At 43.3% G+C, this 23,802-nt stretch overlaps 1 protein-coding gene across 3 annotated transcripts in view; it reads left to right on the top strand.

Moving 5' to 3' along the window:
* tln1 (talin 1) overlaps nucleotides 1-23,802 on the top strand; it is a 245,220-nt gene that overhangs the window by 125,769 nt on the left and 95,649 nt on the right. For all 3 annotated transcript variants that reach the window (XM_033031712.1, XM_033031693.1, XM_033031702.1), the window contains exons 12-20: nucleotides 580-681; nucleotides 3,989-4,065; nucleotides 4,929-5,109; nucleotides 10,428-10,541; nucleotides 13,382-13,490; nucleotides 14,917-15,125; nucleotides 15,683-15,781; nucleotides 20,455-20,622; nucleotides 22,234-22,528. In XM_033031712.1, coding sequence (XP_032887603.1) covers nucleotides 580-681; nucleotides 3,989-4,065; nucleotides 4,929-5,109; nucleotides 10,428-10,541; nucleotides 13,382-13,490; nucleotides 14,917-15,125; nucleotides 15,683-15,781; nucleotides 20,455-20,622; nucleotides 22,234-22,528 — 1,354 coding nt within the window. The remainder of the gene's footprint in view (nucleotides 1-579; nucleotides 682-3,988; nucleotides 4,066-4,928; nucleotides 5,110-10,427; nucleotides 10,542-13,381; nucleotides 13,491-14,916; nucleotides 15,126-15,682; nucleotides 15,782-20,454; nucleotides 20,623-22,233; nucleotides 22,529-23,802) is intronic.

The following is a 23,802-nucleotide window of genomic DNA, read 5'->3' as shown; positions in this document are numbered from 1 at the left end:
ACTATCCTACACACACCAGGGACAATTTACACTTATACAAAGCCAATTAGCCTACAGACCTGTACGTCTCTGGGGTGTGGGAGGAAACCGAAGACCTCGGAGAAATCCCACGCAGGTCACGGGGAGAACGTACAAACTCCGTACAGACAAGCACCTGTAGTCAGGATCAAACCCGAGTCTCTGGCGCTACAAGGTAGTGGCTCTACCGCTACGCCACTGTGCCTCCCTTTATTTGATTGCATTCGTCGAAACAGGGTGGACCAGGTGAAGGTTGCAATCTTCCACCCCATCCTGTTACCGATAGCCCAGGATCATTTGACTTGGTAAAGGCTGCCGTTCCAAAGCTAAACTGCCAACTGGATGCAAGATTCAAAGGACTGGAAAAGGATCTCGACACAAAACGTCACCTATTCCTTTTTTCCAGAGATGCTGCCTGACCTGCTGAGTTACTCCAGCATTTTGTGTCTACCTGAGGAGATTCAACTGTTCAGTTTTAAAAGACAATGAATTCATTGGATTTGAATATTTAGTGGATTAGATTGGTATAAATATTTTAATCTGTTTTTTCTCCACTTGTAGGATTTTGGTGACTATCAGGATGGGTACTATTCAGTACAAACAACTGAAGGAGAACAAATTGCACAGCTGATAGCTGGATACATTGATATCATTTTGAAAAAGGTACTGCAGTAGATTTGTTTCCATCTACTTTGCTTAAGTTGTGTGTGTGTGTGTATTTAGATGGGTTTAACTCTACTGAATGTTTTTCCTTCCATTATTTATTATGTAAAAGAATATGTGTGTTATGATTGTGTTTATAGTTTGTTTGGTTATTTGGTTGATTGTCTTTTGCACAAAAGTCCGCGAGCATTGCCACTTTCATTTCACTGCACATCTCGTATGTGTATGTGACAAATAAACTTGACTTGACTTGACTTACAGTAATATTGGATGTGGGCAAAGAATTTCTAAACTGTGTGGATGGCCACAGAGAAAGTACATGTGGTAAAGTGTATTCATTGACGAATCATGCTGCAGTCAAGTTGTAAAAGGATGTGATATAAGGTCAAAAGTGATAGGAGCAGAATTAGGCCATTCGGCCCATCAAGTCAACCGCCATTCAATCATGGCTGATCTATCTCTCCTTCCTCATTCCATTCCCCTGCCTTCTCCCAATAACCCCTGACACTTGTATGAAGCTGCTTGGTCCTCTGAATGTGCATTCCTTATCTCGTGATTCCTGCCAGTTGACCGAGGAGGTCTTAGCACCCTTGAGAAGTGAATGTGAAAATGTACAACATTTTTAATCTTGCTTGTTATCAGAATCAGAATCAGATTTTATTCGCCAAGTATGTTTCAGATCAGTCATGCAATTAAAAGCAACAGACTCAAAAACACATTTTAACATGAACATCCACCACAGTGACTCCTACACATTCTTCACTGTGATGGAAGGCGAAATAAAGTTCCAAGTCTTTCCTTTTGTTCTTCCTCGGTCGGGGGCCTCGAGCCCTCCGTTGACGGGATGATCTTGTCTCCTGTAGCCGGCGCCGTTCGGGCCCTCCGGTTCGAGGCGTTCAGCTCCTGCATCGGGAGGTTGTCAGCTCCCCCGCGCCAGGCGATCGAACCTCGCGTCGGGGCTGGTCGAACCTTCTACGGCGTTGGAACTCCCGACTAGCCTCTCCCGAGACTGCGAGCCCTTGATGGTAAAGTCCGCAGGCCGCGGTGGGAGCAAGGTATCCGCTCCGATGTTAAGTCCGTGCCCCTCCAGCTCCAGCGATGGTAGGCCGCAGAGCCCGGAGAATGTGATCCAAAAATGGATCACATCTCCGGGAAGGTAGGAACTTGAAAAAAAGTTTCCCCCGATCCCCTCCCCCCTCCCGCCACATAAAACAAACCGAAGTACATTAAAACAAACTTTTAACAAACGCTAAAAATAACAAAAAGATGAAAAAACGAACAGATGGCTGGAAGGGCAGCCATCTCCCCAGCACCCCTGGTGGTCAAAAATATCTAGAGATATTTTTTTAAAACTTGTATGAATACTGCAGTTGTACAAGATTGAAATGAGTGGTGAGAAATGCAACAAATCAAGGGGGGGGGGGGGGGGGGGGGGGGGGGGGGGGTACGTCAATCCAGAGCAGGACATGCACAGTAAATTGTAGAGCCTGGAGGAGTTGTAGAACTGAGATCTGGGAGTACAGGTTCTAGTATTCTGCAAATAGCGAGCCAGGTAGACGTATGGTGAAAAAGGTGTTTGGCACATTTGCCTTCATTGGCTGTCGATTGCAAAAGTTGGCACATCATAATGCAACTGTACAACTTGTGGGTAAAACCACACTTGGAGTACTGTGTGCACTTCTGGTCACCCAGCTATAGGAAGGATGTCATTACGTTGGAAAGGGTGGAGAAGAGATTCACCAGGATGTTTTGTGGACTTGCAGGCTTGAGTTATAGGCATAGGTTGGATTAGCGAGGACATTTTTCTTTGTAGGGTAGGAGACTGAGTGGTGACCTTATTGAGGTATACAAGATAATGAGGGTCATGGATAAGTGAGTCAGTGTCTTTTTCCCAGGGTAGAGAATTCTAAAATTAGACAGCAGAGGTTCAGGGTGAGAAGAATGAGATTTAAGCAGGATCTCGAGCACTTTTTATACACACACAGGGTAGAATGTATTTGGAATGAGCTGCCAGAGGAAGCTGCAGTGGCAGATACAATTACAACTTTTAAAAGACTTTTGGATTGATGTATAGGAAGAGTTTAGAGGTCTGAGGGGCAGGATGCAGGCAAATGCTGCTAGCCCAGAATGCCATCTTGGTCAGCATGCATAAGGTGAGCCGAAGAGCCTGTTTCTGCACTGTATAACTCTGATTGTATAACTCTAGTCTTATCCACAGTATATCCACAAATGTATGAATGCACGAAGCAATGAATGGAAACTATTACGTTTATGTTGTCCTATCCAAACAGGAAAAGGGTGTGGTGCAAAAAGTAGTCAGTTTCAATTTTTTTCGACAATTTGAGCCCTGTTTTCATTACTAGATTTTAGGCAATGCAACCTTGCATATTTCTTAAAATATGCATTCAGATTCTTATAGTTGAATGTTTTTGGATACTAAAGTATTAATTTGTTTCTATCCCAAGTTGACCAAGACATATTTAAAATAAAACAGTTGAAGGAAGCGTAAAATTTGTAGTTGACAAAGAGATTGAATCTAATTAATCGAGGCAACATCACGGAAACAAAGCCTTTGGCCTAACAAGTCCATACCAAGCAAGGTGCCACATCTAAGCTAGCCCCATTTGCTCACGAATGGCCAATATCTCTCTAAACCTTTCCTTTCTATATACCTGTCCAAGTGTATTTTAAATGTTGTTATTGTACCTGTCCCGATTGCATCCTCGGGCAGCTCAATCCATATACCCACCAACCTCTCGGTGAAAGTTTTTCCCCTCAGATTCCCATTAAATCTTTCCCCTCTCACCTTGAACCTCTGTCCTCTGGTTTTTGATTTGCCTGCCCTTGGTAGAAGACTGTGAACACACCCTATCAATTTCCTTCATGATTTTATACATCTCTGTAACATCAGTCTCCTGTTCTCCAATGAATAAAGCTTGTCCAATCTCTCCCTGTTGCTCACGTCCTTGAGTCCTGGCAACAATCACACTCTTTCCAGCTTAATGACATAATTCCTATGGCAGGGTGACCAAAACCCGAGCAGTTATTATATAATTGAATATCTTCCAATTTTAGCAGAGGGTGATTTAGATATTGCAGTCCTTTTACAGCAAATATATTTGTCTGACGAGAGTGCATCCCCAAGAGCTGATTTCAACCAGACGTTTGACACTTAACAAATAAATGCTGGCAGGAATTAGTTGCCAATTTAGAATGATGTGATGGAAGAATAATGAAAAGTATGACTGACGTGATTTTCATGTTGGGGAACATTTTTTTAATGCACATCCAATTTAACTATTTGCAGAAAAAAAGCAAAGACCATTTTGGTTTGGAAGGTGATGAAGAATCCACAATGTTGGAGGATTCCGTATCTCCCAAAAAGTAAGTGAGAAATGAAACATGAATTAACCTGTGGTTTTCTTTTGCAACAAGTTTCTTCTAACATCATCATTACATTTCTACTAACATCATCATCTTTCTCGGCAGTTATATTCAATTTCCAGGGAGGAAATATTCCTACATCTCTTTGCACCTTTCCTCCCGCACGTTCCCCCAGACTCCGCCATTCAGCTTGTGAACTTCATCTTAAAGCTCACGACAAAGCGAGAAACGCTTTAATGCAACAGTTTCATTTGCAAAAGTGTGGAATGGTAACTGGGATTAAATGGGGGTGGTTGTTCAAATTTGTTATGATTTCTTTTAAAAATATTGAAAAATCGAAGCAAGATCTAATCAAGGTATTTCAAACAGTAAAGGGCTATATACAGAGAAGTGATTTTCTTTAAGGGAACCTAGAACTAGTCCTAATGTTCAAATGGATTGCTATGAGTGAACTCGTGAAGCACTTTGGCACACAGGATAGAAACATAGAAAATAGGTGAAGGAGTAGGCCATTCGGCCCTTCGAGCCAGCACCACCATTCAATATGATCATGGTTAATCACCCAGAATCAGAATTGAAGAACTATCCTCTTCTTCTGCCCCCCTCCCCCCCCCCCCCCATAAAAGACAGTTGCTAAATCATTGGTATGAAGATGGAAGTGTGGTTTTTTATTTGTTTACATAATCCATGGACTTGCTTTGTTTACATATTCCTATGATCTTTCTTATTTGTAAGATTTGGAATTGGAACAACACAGTTTGAAATAGCTGTTGTTTAATAGTCAGGAATAATCTAATTCCTATATGCAGTGTGTGAACGTGTGTGGGGGTACATGTTTGATCATGTTTCATAACCTTTCCCAGGTCTACCATTATGCAGCAACAGTTCAACAGAACTGGGAAAATGGAGCATGGGTCTGTAGCATTACCTGCAATAATGCGTCCTGGTGCCGGGGGCCCTGAGAACTTCCAGGTTGGGACAATGCCAGCAGCCCAGCAGCAAGTGACCAGTGGACAAATGCACAGAGGACACATGCCTCCGCTGGTATGATACCTTACTTACTGAATGAAGATTTCAAGTTTCAACTAAAGATATGTGTGCAATATTGGTCACGATAACTGCCACATAAATACAAGTGATTTTATTCAACTTTTTAAAACTGCAAAAGAACTATTTAAAATGAGCATTTATTGATGACCATTGAGGAAATGTTGTAATAATACTGAGGAGTAAGCCCTACTGTTCAGATCCATTACATTCTGGCTGCAGAAATCCAATGAGTTCAAAGATAGACACAAAATGCTGGAGTAACACAGAAGGTCAGGGAACATCTCTGGATAAAAAGCATGGTTGATGTTTTGGGTCGGGCCCTTCTTCAGACTGAACAAGATTGGATTTATTTATGGATTGATTGGGTTATCAAACCGGCCGACAAGGGAGGTGCCGTGGTAGTCTGGCGCGTCGATCTCTACAAAGCTGAGGCCACGCGCCAACTCTCGGACACCTCCTCCTACTTACCCTTGGACCATGACCCCACTGACGAGCACCAGGCCACCATATCTAGCACCATCACCGACTTCATCAATTCCCACGCCCTGCCCGACCAAGCTTCCAACCTCATCGTTCCCCAGCCCCGCACGGCCCGTTTTTACCTTCTCCCCAAAATCCACAAACCCGGCTCTCCCGGCAGACCCATTGTCTCTGCTTGTTCGTGCCCCACCGAACTCATCTCCACATACCTTGACTCCATACTATCTCCCTTGGTCAAATCCCTTCCCACCTATGTTCTAGACACCTCAGACACTCTCCGCAGCCTCCGCGCATTCCACTCTCTAGGCCCTCACCCCCTCATCTTCACCATGGATGTCCAGTCACTCTACACCTCCATCCCCCACCAGGATGGCCTCAAAGCCCTCCGGTTCTTCCTCGACCAGAGGAGCAACCTATACCCAGCCACTGACACTCTCCTCCGCCTAGCGGAGTTGGTCCTCACCCTCAACAACTTTACGTTTGACTCCTCCCATTTCCTCCAAACACAAGGCGTAGCTATGGGCACACGCATGGGCCCCAGCTACGCCTGCCTCGTTGTCGGGTACGTTGAACAATCCTTGTTCAATACGTACCAGGGCCCCATCCCCGACCTCTACCTCCGTTACATTGACGACTGATTTGGGGCCACCTCCTGCACCCACACACAACTGACTGACTTCATCCACTTCACCACCAACTTCCATCCGGCACTCCAATACACCTGGACCATTTCCGACACTTCCCTACCATTCCTTGACCTCACCATCTCCATCGCAGGGGACAGACTTCTGACCGACATACACTACAAACCAACTGACTCACATGGCTATCTGGACTACACGTCTTCCCACCCTGCCCCCTGTAAAGACTCCATCCCCTACTCCCAATTCCTCCGCCTACGCCGCATCTGCTCCCAGGATGAGACGTTCCACACCAGGGCATCGGAAATGTCCTCGTTCTTCAGGGAACGGGGATTCCCCTCCGCCACCATAGATGAGGCTCGCACCAGGGTCTCATCCATACCCCGCAACACTGCTCTCTCTCCCCATCCCCGCACTCGCAACAAGGGCAGAGTCCCTCTGGTCCTCACCTTTCACCCCACCAGCCGGCAACTACAACAAATAATCCTCCGCCATTTCCGCCACCTCCAACGTGACCCCACCACTCGCCACATCTTCCCATCTCCCCCAATGTCTGCCTACCGCAAAGACCGCTCCCTCCGCAACTCCCTTGTCAATTCTTCCCTTCCCTCCCGTACCACCCCCTCCCCGGGCACTTTCCGTTGCAACCGCAAGAAATGCAACACCTGTCCCTTCACCTCCCCACTCGACTCCATTCAAGGACCCAAGCAGTCGTTCCAGGTGCGACAAAGGTTCACCTGTATCTCCTCCAACCTCATCTACTGCATCCGCTGCTCTAGATGTCAGCTGATTTACATCGGGGAGACTAGGCGGAGGTTGGGCGATCGTTTCGCTGAACACCTCCGCTCAGTCTGCAATAACCTACCTGAACTCCCGGTGGCTCAGCACTTCAACTCCCCCTCCCATTCCCAATCCGACCTCTCTGTCCTGGGTCTCCTCCATTGCCAGAGTGAGCAACACCGGAAATTGGAGGAACAGCACCTCATATTCCGCCTGGGTTGCTTGCGTCCGGATGGCATGAACGTTGAATTCTCCCAGTTTTGCTAGCCCTTGCTGTCTCCTCCCCTTCCTTAACCCTCGAGCTGTCTCCTCCCATCCCCCCGCCCTCGGGCTCCTCCTCCTCCCTTTTTCCTTTCTTCTCCCCCCCACCCCCCATCAGTCTGAAGAAGGGTTTTGGCCCAAAACGTCGCCTATTTCCTTCGCTCCATAGATGCTGCTGCACCCGCTGAGTTTCTCCAGCATTTTTGTGTACCTTGGATTTATTGACGATTGATTGAGTTAACCCGAAACGCCACCCAACCTTTTTCTCCAGAGATGCGCCTGACCCGCAGAGTTACTCCAGCACTTTGTGTCTATCTTGGATATATATCAGCCTCTGCAGTTCATTTGTACATATGTAATGAGTTCATTTGTGTTTGCAATTGGGAGGAAACAATAATGTGAAAAGTTGTTGTCAAGCGAATCAATTAAGTACAAAACATTTAATTGAAGCATAGTCCTTTTATGCCTACCTCCCTTCTTTCTTCACAGCAACCTCTGGTTGCCTCTCTCGATGCAAATAAGGTCTGATCCTTTGAAACGGATAATAAAAGAGGTTGTTCTTGCAGGCTTGTTTGGCCTGTAGAACCAATAAAAGTCTTGGGTTGTGGATCCCAAACCTTCCCTGCCTGCAAACGTGAAATATGGACAAAGGACAAAGGACAAAGGACATTTATTGTCACATACACCAAATGGTGCAGTGAAATTTGAGTTACCATGCAGCACAAAAATAAGATAAACACAACAGATAAAACATAAAACATAAAACATCCCCACACAGAGGAATCAACGTTTCCCACTGTGAGGGAAGGCAACAAAGTTCAGTCCTCTTCCTCTTGTTCACCCGTGGTCGGGGGCCTATTGAGACCTCCGCAGTCACTGGAACGGCGGCCCGATGTTTCAGGCCCTCTCGTCGGGATGATGGAGCTCCGGCGTCGGAACGGAGAACACTCTCAGCGGCCTGAAGTACCGAATTGGCCGCTTCCTACCGAAGACCACGGCTCCCGAAGTCCACAGGCCGAGCTGGGCGGAGATTCAACGCTGGGGACCCCGGCAAGGATCCCAGGCCTCCGCGATGTTAAAGTCAGTGCCCGCGGCTGGAAGCTCCGCAGACCACAGCTCCGCAGTGTTAAAGTCGGCTGGCCCTCCGGAGCTCCACGGCGATCCCCGATAAGACGCGATGGTATTCAGTGCTGCGCCGCTGCTGAAGCTCTGGCCGGTCTCCTCGTGTTTACCAGGAAAGGCCGCGCCAATCCAGATGGTAAGTCGCGAGGGGGGGCGAAGATGCGGCTCGGAGGAAAGACGCATCCTCGACCAGGTAGTGACTGAGAAAAACAGTTTCCCCCCCCCCCCCCAACATAAAAAAGACTAAAAGACCTCCAGAAACATACTTTTAGACAGACTAAAAATAACAAAAAGAATGAAAGGACAGACAGCTGCTGGCGAGGCTGCCACACTTGATGGTCAAGTCAAGAGAGTTTATTGTCATGTGTTCCAGATAGGACAATGAAATTCTTGCTTGCTGCAGCACAACAAAATATAGCAAGCATAAATACAGAACAGCTCCATGTATCTATATAGCATAGACCACATATATACACATAAAATAAGCAGATAAAGTGCAATTGGCTGTTATAGTTCAGAGTTTGTATGGTGGCGAGTTTAATAGCCTGATGGCTGTGGGGAAGAAGCTGTTCATGAACCTGGATGTACCAGGTTTCAGGCTCCTGCACCTTCTGCCTGATGGCAGCGGAGAGATGAGTGTGTGGCCAGGAAGGTGTGTGTCCTTGATGATGCTGGCAGCCTTTTGAGGCAGCGACTGCGATAGATCCCTTCGATGGTGGGGTGGTCAGAGCCGATGATGGACTGGGCAGTGGTCACAACTGTCTACATTCTTGATCAATGCAGTTGACAGGTGTAAGAGATGCCATCGACTTGAAAATTATTTTGAATCTTCAGTGAATCATTATTTAATTGGAAATGTGGGTTTTTCAGAGGGTATGGTTGGTTATTCAGTGAAATAAAATGCTTACCTGTGACCCATAAATATCTTTTAGTGCATGTATGAGGAATGCTAATGGTAACCAGGTTGCAACCATGGATGGTAGCAGCAATACAAAAACCTATTTTGGATCGTTGGTTCGCTTTAGCTCACTGGAGTATGACCTCCAGTTTCAAATACTGTTTGTTCCCAGCAACCATCATGTTCTTGGACACTACAAGCACAAACTTCACTATGAACAGGTACACAAAATTGCTGGGGAAACTCAGCGGGTGCAGCAGCATCTATGGAGCGAAGGAAATAGGCGACGTTTCGGGCCGAAACCCTCCCCGCCCCCCCACCCCCCATCAGTCTGAAGAAGGGTTTCGGCCCGAAACGTCGCCTATTTCTTTCGCTCCATAGATGCTGCTGCACCCGCTGAGTTTCCCCAGCAATTTTGTGTACCTTCGATATTCCAGCATCTGCAGTTCCCTTTTGTACACTATGAACAGTCTTGGTTGCACTAAGGACTTGCCTTTTTTTAGCACCAATATTGGAGTTTTTAATTTCATAAGATCATAAATGTTAGGAGAAGAATTAGGCCATTTGACCCATCAAGTCTACTCCGCCATTCAATCATGGCTGATCTATCTCTCCCTCCTAATGCCGTTCTCCTGCCTTCTCCACATAACCTCTGACACCCGTACTAATCAAGAATCAATCTATCTCTGCCTTAAACATATCCACTGACTTGGCCTCCACAGCCTAATGTGGCAAATAATTCTACTGATTCACCACCCTCTGACTAAAGAAGGGTGACTGAAAAAAATGATTGAAGTTTTTTGTTTATTATGTTTTCCATGCAGTACTATGTTTACAGACCTGCTAATGCTGCTACAAGTAGAAATGTAATTATTCTGTTTTTTGGTACATATGGCAATTAAACTTATTTCATTGTTTTTATTAATAGTTTTAGTCTAGTAGAGATGCAGTTAGGATGTAGGAAGACTTGAGTTTTATTGAACTTAAAAATTATTCAACATACTTTTGAAAATCACCATCTTTTGTGCAAAAAAAACCTAAAAGAATTTGACTGTTGCAGAATCTTTAGAAAGTTCTCAGTAAGATTAATATTGAGATCTTTTTTTTAACAATGCCTCTCTTTCTTTCAGACATCTGCACAGCAAGCTCTCATGGGAACTATTAATTCCAGCATGCAGGCCGTGCAGCAAGCACAAGCTAGTTTGGATGACGTTGATGCATTGCCACCCCTTGGACATGATGCTGTAAGACAATTATGAATAACACAGCTAGCTAAACAACAAGAATGTGGTTTGAGTCTGTAAAAACAACTATGTACACCGAAAAAAACCCAACTATAAAAGTGTAGTTGAATGGATATTTAGTTTAGAGAAACAGCGTGGATTTGAAACTCAAACATTCTTTGGATAATATTTAATATTTTCTGCCAGGGCCATCTCTTGCCCCTTTTTGACCTCCTGTTTTGTGTCGCCACAGTGTGCTTCACAGTTCCCAAAACTCCACCAGGGATGCTCTTGATCCCAGTTGCCTATACACACTTCCTTTTTCCTGGACAGAGCCCCAATTTCTGTCTAATACCAGGAAACTTGGCCTTGCCCCAATTCAGAATTTTAACTTGTGGGCCCACCCTGTCCTTATCCATAAGTATTTTAAAGCTAATAGACCTGTGGTCAATGGTCCCAAAAGGCTCACCCATGGACACTTCAGTCATTTGCCCATGCCAATTTCCAATGAGTAGATCCAGCTTTGCCCTCTCCCTTCTGGGACCTCTACATATTCCCTGAGGAAACTTTCCTGAACACATTTGATAAATTCCACTCTGTTTAAGTCCTTGGCACTGTGACAGCCCCAGTCTATATTGGGAAAGTTAAAATCTCCTCCTATGACAACCCTATTTGTTTTGCAGCAACCTGCAATCTCCTGACGTATTTGTTCTTCTAATTCCCATTGCCTATTTGAGGGCATCTGGTACACACCTAACAAGGTGATCATCCCCTTTTTATTTATCAGCTGCACTCGTGTAGCCTCACTGGACAAGCCATCAGTAATGTCAACTTGGACTACTGCACATTCACCTTAATTGATAAAGCAACACCCCTCCTCTTTTACCTTCGCCTCCATCTCACCTGTAGCACCTGTACCCTGGAAATTAAGCTGCCTGTCTGTCCCTCTCTTAACCAGGGTTCCATCATGGCTACGACATCCCAGTTGCACGTACCTATTCGCGCCTCGATTTCATCCGCCTTGCCCATCAGGCTTTTTGCATTGAAATAAATGCAATTGACTCCAACAGTACTTCTCCCTCACTGCCATGCTCCTGCCTATCCTGTCGACTGAACTATCTTTCATCACCTTGCATACGGACCTCCAATTTCTCACCTGCCTCGGTTCTGCTTTGGTACACAAATGCTCTATCTCCATTATTAAATGCTTCATCTAAACCATAGACAGAACCATTTAGAATCAGCCAGAATCATAGTTTCAAAACCAAAGTACATGAAGGGAAAAGACAGTAACCAGAGAGAGAATAGGGCCCCTCAGAAACCAAAGTGGTCACCTCTGGTCCATTACAGGAAATAGGCAAGGTCTTCACTAAGTATTTCTCCCCTGCTCTTACTGTGGTGTAAGACTGGGAAGCTTGGGACAGTTAATAGAGATGTCTTGAGGACTGTCCGCATTGCAGTCAAGGAGGTGCTGGACATCCTAATGTGTATGAAGGTGGTTAAATATCCTGTTTCTGATCAGGGATATTTGAGGCACTGAGAAACTGAAGAAGAAATTGCAGGCACCCTGGCTGTGATATATGAATTATCATTAGACACGGATGAGATGCCAGTAGACTGAACAGTGGCTAATGTTGTGCCTCTGTTTAAGGATTGCAAGGAAAAGCCTGGGAATTATTGACCCAAGAGCATAGCATCTGTGGTAGTAGGTACGTTACTGGGAAGGTTTCTGAGGGATAAAATGTATATGGATTTGGATAGATAGGGGTTACTTAGGGATAGTCCGCATGGATTAGTACCTGGGAGTTCATGTCTTACAAATCTGAGGTTTTTTAACCAAAAGGTTGCCGACGGCAAAGCTGTTGACATTGTCTACATGGACTTCAGCAAGGCATTTAATCGGATTCCACATGGTAGGCCGCTCTGGAAGGTTAGGTCACATGAGATCCAGGGAAAACTAGTTGACTGGATAGAGAATTGGCTTCATGGATGAAAGCGGAGGGTGATGGTGGTTTTTTAGATAGTTGACTGGTGGTTTGTTTCAGGGATCATTGCTGGGCCCATTGCTGTTTGTGGATTATAGTTATCAGATGACATTAAAACAGTTGGCACCCTAGACAATGAAAATAGTTATCAAAAATTGCAGCGGGATCTTGATTAGAATAGAATAGTTTCTTTATTGTCATTGTAACATGAACCATGTACAACGAAATTCGCTGTGCAGTGAATAGCAGGGTCCTGGGGAGTGTTGTGGAGCAGAGAGATCCAGGAGTACAGGTACATAGTTCCTTGAAAGTAGGGTCACAGGTAGATAGGGTGGTCAAGAAGTATTTTGTTACATTGGCCTTCATCTGATAGAGTATTGCATATAGAGGTTGGGATGTTTTGTTACAGTCGTCCAAGATATTCTACCCTGCTGTAGGAAGGATTAGTTAAGCTGGAAAAAGTACACAGATGATTTATGAGGATGTTGCCAAGACCATGAGGGCCTGAGCTATAGGGGGTGGGTGTTCTGATTTTCTCCCATATCCCAAAGATGTGCAGGTGTGTAGGTTAATTGGGCTAGTGTGTAGGGAGTGGATGAGAAAGTGGGATAACATGGAACTAGTGTGAACAGGTGGTGTGGACTTGGTGTGTCGAAGGGCCTGTTTCCACACTGTATCTCTGAACTAAACTAAACTACATCTGCAGAAAGCCCTGCATTGTTCCATGAGTGGGTTGGCGAATTTCACACTAAAAAGGTGGCTTATAAAAATCACTCATTGTACTGCACTAATTCTGTTCCAGGTGATATTCCCAGATTGAGATCAACATTTTGGGGGATTTAAATTTAATGTAGTTTTATTGATTTTGTACTTTAGGCCTCAAAAGCATGGAGAAAAAATAAAATGGACGAATCCAAACACGAGATTCATTCGCAGGTTGATGCAATTACTGCAGGCACAGCATCAGTTGTCAACCTCACAGCTGGTATGTCGAAATTATAAGTTTTAATCCAGAATATGTGAAACCTGGTAAATTTGAGATTAACAATTTAGAAACACTAAACATTTGATCACAGAATCTTTATTCCTTTATTCATGGGATAAAATTCTTTGAAAATGTGAACTGACAAATTCAGCACTGCTGCACGTAACCTATTGTAAAATTCTATTTGCGACGCACTTCATTTTATACTCCACATGTAATTTTCGAACTCCTGCTGCAGTAGGAGTTTTCACCTATATAGAGAGGGGTGAAAGAATAGATTAAAAAAATGGATGTAGAGTATTAAGAATGCACTTTTAAAATGTAGATGATTGTTAGCGTCTCTGACCCAGAAGTAAGTTTTAAATAAACAAGTTTAAACCCCTGACATCTTATTAAATGTTAAATGACAAACATGCTCTTGCACGTATTGCACAAGCCGTTTGTGACAGGACACTTGCCATGGTATACAGCTGCCCCTCGCACTTCCCCAATACTGTGCCTGCAACCCCTTCTATTTTCCTTCTGCCCCAGTTGAAATAATCTTACGTTGGCTAGTTATTTATGTTATTTTCTTGCTCTTGATCTGTATTGATTTATTGAGTTCATATTCAAAACCTCAAGGCTCCCCGGTGTATTCTAGGGATTTATCGTAAAGCACAGTATCTATTACATGTTGGTAACAGAGTAAACGTAAATGTGTCCAGCAGAAAACTGGAACTACATTAATCTACTTTCTATATGATGACAATGTGTACTATGAATATTTACCCTCGTTATATACAATATGCAACTGATTTTCTATATAAGAATCAAGAACCAGAGGACAGAGGTTTAAGATGAGAGGGGAAAGATTTAATAGGAACTTGAGAGGCTATTCTTTTTACACAAAGGGTGGTGGGTATACGGAATGAGCTGACTGGTACATGGAAAGAAAAAGTTTAGAGGCATACGGGTCAAACGCAAGCAGGCGGTGCTAGTGTAGGTGGGTACTAGATGGGGCATGTTGTTTGGCGTGAGAAAGTTGGGCCAAAGGGCTTGTTTCCATGCTGTATGATTGACTCCATGACACACTATGAGTATGGCAATAATTATCTTAAGATTAGACATTCCACTGCCTTTCTGTTACATTTGTACATTTATAATTTCAAGTTTTAATAATATTGTAAATTCTTAAATGAATGACTATCTCTCAGTCCTGCACTTTAACATGTATTGGCTTGGGGAAGAAGTGGGTGGGAGTAAGGGGAATTGTGGATGGTGATATCAGTAGAGTGGTCAAGGCTGTGGAAAGACCAGTGTTGGAGTTAAATCCAAGAATTTAGCCAAAAAAAAACCTACAGATTTACAGACTGGGTGGGCTGAACAAATCCTATTTTTCAATCCAAGTTATGATATTGCTAACTTTAAAATCGATTTCATGTTTCAGGTGATCCCCTCGACACAGACTACTCAGCAGTTGGATGTGCAGTTACAACCATCTCTTCAAATTTAACCGAGATGTCGAAAGGTGTCAAACTGTTGGCGGCTCTAATGGAGGATGAGGGTACAAATGGGCAGGAGCTACTGAAAGCCACTAAGAACCTGGCTTGTGCTGTCTCAGACTTGTTGAAGACTGCTCAGCCAGCTACTGCTGAGGTAGATATTTATCAATTTATTCCAAGCATTGAGCTGCATAATTATGGCATTCCCATTTAGTAAGAATCTCAATGGCTAATGTAATTTGCCATCTCGGAAGCTGCAAAACAAAAAAAAATAATTAGCAGGATTGTGTACATCTTCCACAACTTGAAAGACATCACTACAGAGCACAACTAAAGGACATCTAAGTCATTGCCTTCTCCTGAATGTGGCAGAGAGTCAACACTGCAGTCACTTTACTGACAGAATTTACAATTACTCATCCAAATTTCCAATTGGTCTACTATTGCTTTCTATAGAAATGCTGCAAAACAGAAGTTGATTAATTATTTAGTCTTCTGATCAAATTTACCTCATGAATTATTTAAAAAGGAGCGTGTTTAAGTCGCCCATCATTGTAAAGTGCTAAAGATGTGTACAATTGATATGGTAAAAGGTAAACTTTTATAGCGTCCACTCGTGTGTAGTTCTCGATTATAGTTGGAGCTGGTTGAATATTGTCGAGGTTGTGTTTTAATCAGAGGCAGAAATGTGACGTTGATGTTGTGTTTAAGCCTCGGCAGGTCCTGCTAACTGCTGCCGGTGCGGTCGGGCAGACGAGTGGTGAACTTCTCCAGCAGATTGGGGAAAATGATGCTGATCCACGGTTCCAGGTACATGCTCATCTCTCCATCTTTAAATGTGCTTATTAAACATTTGTACATTCAGCATGTTGATGTGATAACATTCTGTTGGAATTTTATAAATCCTCTTGCATAGTTTCCTATAGGTTCACAAAAATACACAATGAGGAGTTTATCGCCCATTCCGCACAGATTGGTAAATGAGGTTTATTCAGCCATTTCGTATGAATTATCCAATTTAATGCAATCTTTTATCAAATCCAAATATACAATCAAATTATGAATGCGATTAAATCTCAGTGATTGTATAACTGATTAATTTTAAAATTTTAATGAAATTACTTTGCAATGATCCCATCCTACTATTAATAAACTAGCTTGTGTGCCTGACAGAAAAACTGGATTGATAATAGTTATCAAAGAATATGGAGAGAATAAAACATTGGGCAATTTCAAATTCATTCAACCTGTGCATATACGCTACATCAGAATCAACATAGTTATTCATATTATTCTGGTTAGAAAATTGTGTCATTATCATTATCTGTCGAATTTTATTTCCATAATGGTCTGAAACCTGCCGAAGCAGTGCATCTCAAGCAAATGCTGAGTGTAATTCCTGCACCATTAGGCTGATAAATAATACTGGCAGACTAATTTGCTGGCAGTGGCAAAGATATGAGATGTTATGATGGAACCAACATCTGTTCAATCAGTAAAATTTATAGGTTAACAAACTGAGGAATGCCAGACAATGAGAACATTAAAATGGCTGAAAGATTCAAGGTAACGCTGAAAACTGATGAAAGCTGAGCAGTAGTTTAGTTTAGAGATACAGCGCGGAAATAGGCCCTTCAGACCACCGAGTTCGCACCGACCAGCGATCCCCGCACATTAACACTACCCGACACACACGAGGGACAATTTACACATATACCAAGCCAATTAACCTACATATCTGTACGTCTTTGGAGTGTGGGAGGAAACTAAAGATCTCGCAGAAAACCCACGCGGTCACGGGGAGAACATGCAAACTCCGTACAGACAGCACCCGTAGTCGGGATTGAACCCGGGTCTCTGGAGCTGCAAGCGCTATAAGGCAGCAAATCTACTGTGCGCCACCGTGGCCACCCTCCAGTAGATGTAGGCCAGTAGATGTAGTTTACATGGACTTTAGTAAGACGTTTGATAAGGCCCCACACAGTAGAAGGTCACTATGCAGAAGGTGCAATCCAGAAGGTTAAGGCACGTGATCTGAGGCATGTTGGTGCACTGGGTCAAACAATGGCTTGATGATTGGAGGAGAAGGGATGTTTTTCTCACTAGAAGTCTGTAACAAGTCATAGTCATGCAGCACTGAAACACTCTTAGTCGCAAAGTTGTCCAAGCGAACCAAGATGTCCCACCTAAGCTAATCCTATTTGCCCATATCCTTTTGAACCTTTTCCTATCCATGTACTTGTGTAAATGTCTTTTAAATGTGTTATTGTACCCGTCTTAACTACCTGCTCTGGCAGCTTGATCCATATACCTCCCTGCTTCTGTGTATATGGCCCTTGCATTCTTGTTAATATTTTCCCCTCTCACCATAAATCTATGGCCTCTGGCCTAGGGAAAAGTCTCTGTACATTTACCCTTTCTATTTCCCTTATGATTTCATACAACTCTATATGAACACCCCTCAGCCTTCTGCACTTCAAGGAATAACATCCTTGTCCCCCCCCCCCCCCCCCCCCACACACAACCCCCACAATCTCCCCCAATTGCTCAGGTCCTTGAGTCCAAACAACATACTTGTAAATTTTCTCTGCACTCTTTCCAGCTTAATGGGAAATATTATATGGTAGGGTGAGCAAATCTAAACACTGTGCTCCAAGCCCAGCCTCACCAATATCTTTTACAACTGCATAATAATACATCCCAAGTTCTATACTCAATTCAGTGACTGATGAAGGACAACTTTGTAAACACCACCTTCACCACTATATCCACTTTTCTGACACGATGCATTTGTACTCCTAGATCCCCCTGCACTACAACACCCTCCAGCACTTATCTTGTGTAATGCAAGGATCAGCAATGGGACCATGGTAATATAAATGACTTGGATGAGAATGAGATTAAGGTTGCAGACAACACAATAACTGATTGCATCCTTGATAGTGAGGAACGTTTTATAAGGATGCACCAGGACACTTAGATCAACTGGGAAGTTGGGCAAAATAGTAGCAAATGGAACTGAAAACAGTAATGAAGTTTGTAGGACATAACGAGTAAATAGCAGGCATCTTGGGAATGTTGATGAGCAGAGACCTGGGGTTGCAAGTACAAAGTTCTCTGACACAGTTGGATATAGTAGTGAAAATTTCATTTGGAAAGCTTGCTTTCATAAGCTGAAGCCTTGAATATAAGAGTTGAAATGTAATTTTGCATCTGTACAAAACATTGGTTCAACCGCATGTACAATTCTGGTTGCAGTGTAAAAGAAGGATGTTCCACACACACCTCTCTTCCAACTCTTCCCCAGTATACTCAGTCTGAAGGAAGGTCCTGACCCAAAATATGGCCAATTCATTTTCTCCTGAGATGCTGCCAAACCTGCTCGGGCACACCAGCACTTTGTCCATTTTTGTAAAGCAACATCTGCAGTTCCTTGTGTCAACAAGAAGGATGTGTTGGCAATAGAGATTACAGAGGAGATTTACACTGACATTGCCTTAAATGGAGGGTTGTAGTTATCGGGACAGATTAGACAAGTGGCGGTGCATCTTTCAAGAAAGTGGAGGACTTCAAGTACCTGGGAACGAGAATGCAGAGCTCGGAGAATGACATCAAGGTCTGGAAAGCGCTTGCATGGAAAGCCCTCAATAACATGGGGAAAATCTGGACGTCTTGGATGTCTGAGATTTTTCCATGCAACTGTAGAGACCATATTATTGTACGGGTGTAGGGAAGGACTCTCACTCGAGCACTGTCCAAGTCTCTCGATGGTACCTACACCCGAATGCTCAGAAAAGTTCAAAATGTCAGTTAGAGGGACCACATCACCAACTCCCTGCTCTATGGGGAGATTCCACCTCTGAGCGAGAAGATCAGGTCGAGAAGGATGAGGCTCGCTGGTCACTGCCATCGTCACCCAGAAATGCCAGTAAACAAGGTTGTGCTGTGGGAACCCACCCATGGAAGATGTGACCCGGGATGGACAATCAAGACGATGCTGAAGACGTTGATGGAAGACACATGTGTAGAGACAAAAGAGGAGTTTGTCAGCTGCATGGAGGACAGAGTTGTGTGGTGCGTCCGTCACCGTGCCCGTCGGAAACCTGCACCACTGCTTCGCTAATGTTTTCAACAATGAAGGAATGAATGAATGAATGAATTAGATAGGCTTGTGTTTTTTCTCACTTGAAATATAAATTGGAATATAAAAATCATGAGTGGCCTAGAGTGCCAGAATCATTCTTCCCATGGTAAGGAAGTCTAGAGCCCGAGGGCATCGGTTTAAGGTGGTAGGGAAGAAATTTAAAGGAGATCTTTGAGGTAAATTTTTCACAAAAAGGATTGTGATTGGCTGAAATTAACTGCCAGAGGCAGATACAACAATGTTTACAAAAACATTAGGACGGATAGGAAAGGGGAGAGGGTTTTGAATCGAATACAGACAAATGGGATTGACATTGATACGCATCAAGGTTGGCATGCAGGAGGTGGGCCATAGGGGCCTGGACTGTAGCTGTGCTGCACATTTTCAACAGGGTACATAGCAGGAAAAGAGAGACGTGGTGAAGTTTGTGTAAAGCAAATACCAAGTGCTATAAATCAACCAACACATTCTAGACAAGCATTATTCTTGACATATCGCCTGAGATTTACTCAGAGGACAACGTATGGATTAGCCCATGGGACAAGAATTTGCTAATAAAGCAATGCGACTTTCCTTCATACACATTCATGGAAGTTAGCTTCAGAGTTCCTGTGTTCTCACCATGATGTTGGATATCATAGTCAAAGTGAGCAAAATAAATCACCAAACTTTTCAATTCTTAAATCTTGTCTTGCAGCCACTTGCCTAATGAATCCATCTCATTTATACTAAATGAGCCAGCTCAGTTTACTTGCCAGTAGCGAGACTTCACAGAAACATACATGATGGGATAAGTGCAAAGTGATTGTTGGAGTAAATTTGTATCAAATAAATAGATACTTTAATGTTTTTTATACCACCCATCCATTTTCTAGAAAAGTAGTTCTGTTCATCATGGAATTAGGTTTGATTTTAAATTCTCAGACTAGAGTTAGAATTAATTCTTACATAATTTAAATGTTGGGAGAGCTGCCTGGGCTTATTGTCAAGTAATCCTGCTGTTCTATTCATTAGTGATGAGTTGTAGTGGAACAAACGTGATTACTTGGTGCCATGAGAACAAGACTGCTTTTCAATACCTGATGTGCTAAACTACTGCTATCATTAATAATTATCCAATAACATTGGATGATAATAATATTCCAATAATTATCGGTTTCTAATTTTTGGATGATTGCAGATATAAATGTATTAAGCTAGAAAATATGAACAATTACTTAGAAATTGTAACACAAGAAGCCCAAGTTATATCCCAAATAAATTTTCCACCAAGTTGGATTATTTTAAAAATGGTGAGAATTGGAGCATTTTATTACCTTTCATTTCTCACTGTTTATAGGACATGCTCATGCAACTGGCCAAAGCTGTCGCGAATGCAGCAGCAGCTTTGGTCCTGAAGGCGAAGAATGTGGCTCAGAAGACAGGGGATTCAGTGTTACAGAACCGTGTCATTGCAGCTGCAACGCAATGCGCACTTTCCACCTCACAGCTTGTCGCTTGCACCAAGGTAAGCGTTTGGAATAAATGTCCAATTAGTTTCCGTCTGTTTTGTAGCATCGCTTTTTTTGGAGGAAGTGAAATTCTTTTCATCTGCATCTATTGTAGAAGTTTATATTACTGACCTATGACAAGAATAATGGATTCTTCTGGTGGAGCAAATAATGAAAGGCCTGAATGGAGTGGATGGTGAGAGTCGAGGACCAGAGGGCACAGCCTCAGCATAAAATGATGTACTTTTAGGATGATGAGGAGAAATTTCTTGAGCCAAAGTGTGGTGAACCTATGGAATTCATTGCCACAGACAGGGGTGAAGGCCAAGTCATTGGCTATTTTTAAAGCGGAGATTGATTAGTAAGGGCATTAACGATTACAGTGAGAAGGGAATGAGAGGCAATAGTAGATCAGCCACGGTCGAGACTCGATGGGCTCCTGTGTCTTATGGACCTGTACTGTTGTTAGGCAAGAACTATCAATGCCACTGTTTGAGGCCCTTGTGCTCTGCAAGACCTAGAACAAGTGCATGCCATGAAAATCATATGGAAAATATTTAGCAGATGGCATTGTACATCTCTGCTTTACTGATTGTTTCACATAGTTTTTGAGTACTTCGCAATGCTCCTGACTATTAGAATGATTTAATTATTCAAATAAACTTTAAGAAAAATAAAATCACCTAATGATACTTAAGTTTAAAGTGAAAATATTAAAATGAACATGTAGTGGAAAGGTATTCTTACTTTCTTGAGACAATTCAAAAACATCTTTGAAATGACTAACATGGAAATCGTGTCTTGGTTCCAACTTGATCTGAAATTTCCTGCTAAGTTCCTGCTCTACTGTTGGGAGAAGCATTATCAGGAAATTGGTAATGGGGGCCAGCCAGCTAGATTGCACTGATTAGATGGGCTCCCTGTAACCCACAAGCACTTACAATGGTAAATGTCTGCAGCTCTGGGAGATCGGACTTTACTGGTTTTGCCTTGCACTGGACGTTATTCCCTTATCATATATCTATACACTGCAATGGCTTGATTGTAAACATGTGTTGTCGTTCTGCTGACGAAATAGCATGCAACAAAAGCTTTTCACTGTACATAGAAACATAGAAAATAGGTGCAGGAGTAGGCCATTCAATATGTTCATGGCTGATCATCCAACTCAGTATCCTGTACCTGCCTTCTCTCCATCCCCCCTGATCCCTTTAGCCACAAGGGCCACATCTAACTCCCTCTTAAACATAGCTAATGAACTGGCCTCAACTACCTTCTGTGGCAGAGAGTTCCAGAGATTCACCACTCTCTGTGTGAAAAATGTTTTTCTCATCTCGGTCCTAAAGGATTTCCCCTTTATCCTAAACTGTGACCCCTTGTCCTGGACTTCCCCATCATTGGGAACAATCTTCCTGCATCTAGCCTGTCCAACCCCTTAAGAATTGCATACCTCGGTACACGTGACATTAAACTAAACTGAAAATGCTAGCAGAATTTGGACCCATACATAATGTAACCTTCTATGATTTTCCCTTTCAAAAAGGTGTTTTGATTTGTATTGAATCAAATTCACTTTTTGACAAAGCCTGTAATAATTTAAAGTACTTTTCCACGTTGATTCATTGTAGGTAGTGGCTCCGACTATCAGCTCCCCTGTCTGCCAGGAACAGCTGATTGAAGCTGGAAAGCTGGTGGCAAAATCAGTGGAGGGGTGTGTGGAGGCCTCGCAAGCTGCAACTACTGATGAGCTGTTGCTGAAGCAGGTTGGTGTGGCAGCCACGACTGTGTCACAGGCCCTCAACGATCTGTTGCAGCACATTAAGCTGTACGCCTCTGGAGGGCATCCATCGGGACGTTATGATCAGGCGACAGACACCATTCTAAATGTGACGGAAAACATTTTCAGCTCCATGGGTGATGCTGGTAAGAAAAGTGGTATACTTGCTGACACATGCATACAGTATATGCTAACGCAGAATGAATACTGCATGAAAATGGTTCCGTTTTCTATAATTGGTTAACCTTGAATAGAAAAAGGGAATTATTTTTTAAACTTTCTAATATTACTTATAAGTTACCAAATATTGCATCGGACACAAATATTTCTCCATGAGCAAGTTAAATGACTTTTTAATTCTCTCCCTCCCAACTTTGCACATCAGCTGGAGATTTTGTCTTAGTGCTGAGGTTCAGTTCCATTGACTGAAACATGCTTAGCTTTCTCAATTGCCGTTATTATAAAGTCAGCTTTATCAATGACAATTATGCTCCTTGAGCAATGCACCATGTGCTCTTTTATCCTGGGTGGCTCTTTGATGGCCAGGCCAAGTATAACTAGATGACCTTTCCCCAGGCTACCTAACCTTTAGTTGTCAATGCGCACTGTGGCTTCTTCAGTTCCTTCCCCAGCTAAAATCATCTATAATTAAGCATGTCAAGGATTGAATAACTAACTGCCTGATTCAACTAGAGTGCGGCACGGTGGCGCAGCAGTAGAGTTGCTGTTTTACAGCGCCAGAGACCTGGGTTTGATCCTGAATGCAGGTGCTTGATTGTACGGAGTTTGTATGTTCTCCCCGTGACCTGCGTGGGTTTTCTCCAGGATCTCTGGTTTCCGCCCACTCTCCAGAGACGTACAGGTTTGTAGGTTAATTGGCTTGGTATAATTGTAAATTGTCCCGAGTGTATGTACAACTTGCATTAGTGTGCGGGGATCACCGGTCGGTGAGGACTCGGTGGGCCGAAAGATCTGTATATCTAAACTAAACTGTTCATTCTCAACCATTCAGCTAATCTCTGGTTAATTATTGAAGATAGACACAAAAAGCTGGACAGGGAGTATCTCTGGAGACAAGGAATGGGTGACGTTTCGGGTCGAGACCCTTCAGACTAGTTAGGGATAAGGGAAACAAAAGATATTGACGATGATGTAGAGAGATAAAGATCAATGAATGAGATATGCAAAAAACTAATGATGATAAAGGAAACAGGTTAGCTGTTTGTTGGGTGAAAACGAGAGGCTGGTGCGATGGGTGGGGGACGGATGGAGAGAGAGGGAATGCCGGGGTTACTTGAAGTTGGAGAAATTAATAGTCATACCACTGCCCAAGCGAAATATGAGATGCTGTTCCTCCAATTTGCGTTTGGCCTCATTCTGACAATGGAAGAGACCTAGGACAGAGAGGTCAGTGTGGGAA

This window comes from Amblyraja radiata, chromosome 1 (genome assembly GCF_010909765.2).
Source record: "Amblyraja radiata isolate CabotCenter1 chromosome 1, sAmbRad1.1.pri, whole genome shotgun sequence".
NCBI classification, from domain to species: domain Eukaryota; kingdom Metazoa; phylum Chordata; class Chondrichthyes; order Rajiformes; family Rajidae; genus Amblyraja; species Amblyraja radiata.
The sequence above is the reverse complement of the archived record's forward strand: the minus strand, read 5'-3'. Positions and strand labels throughout refer to the sequence as shown.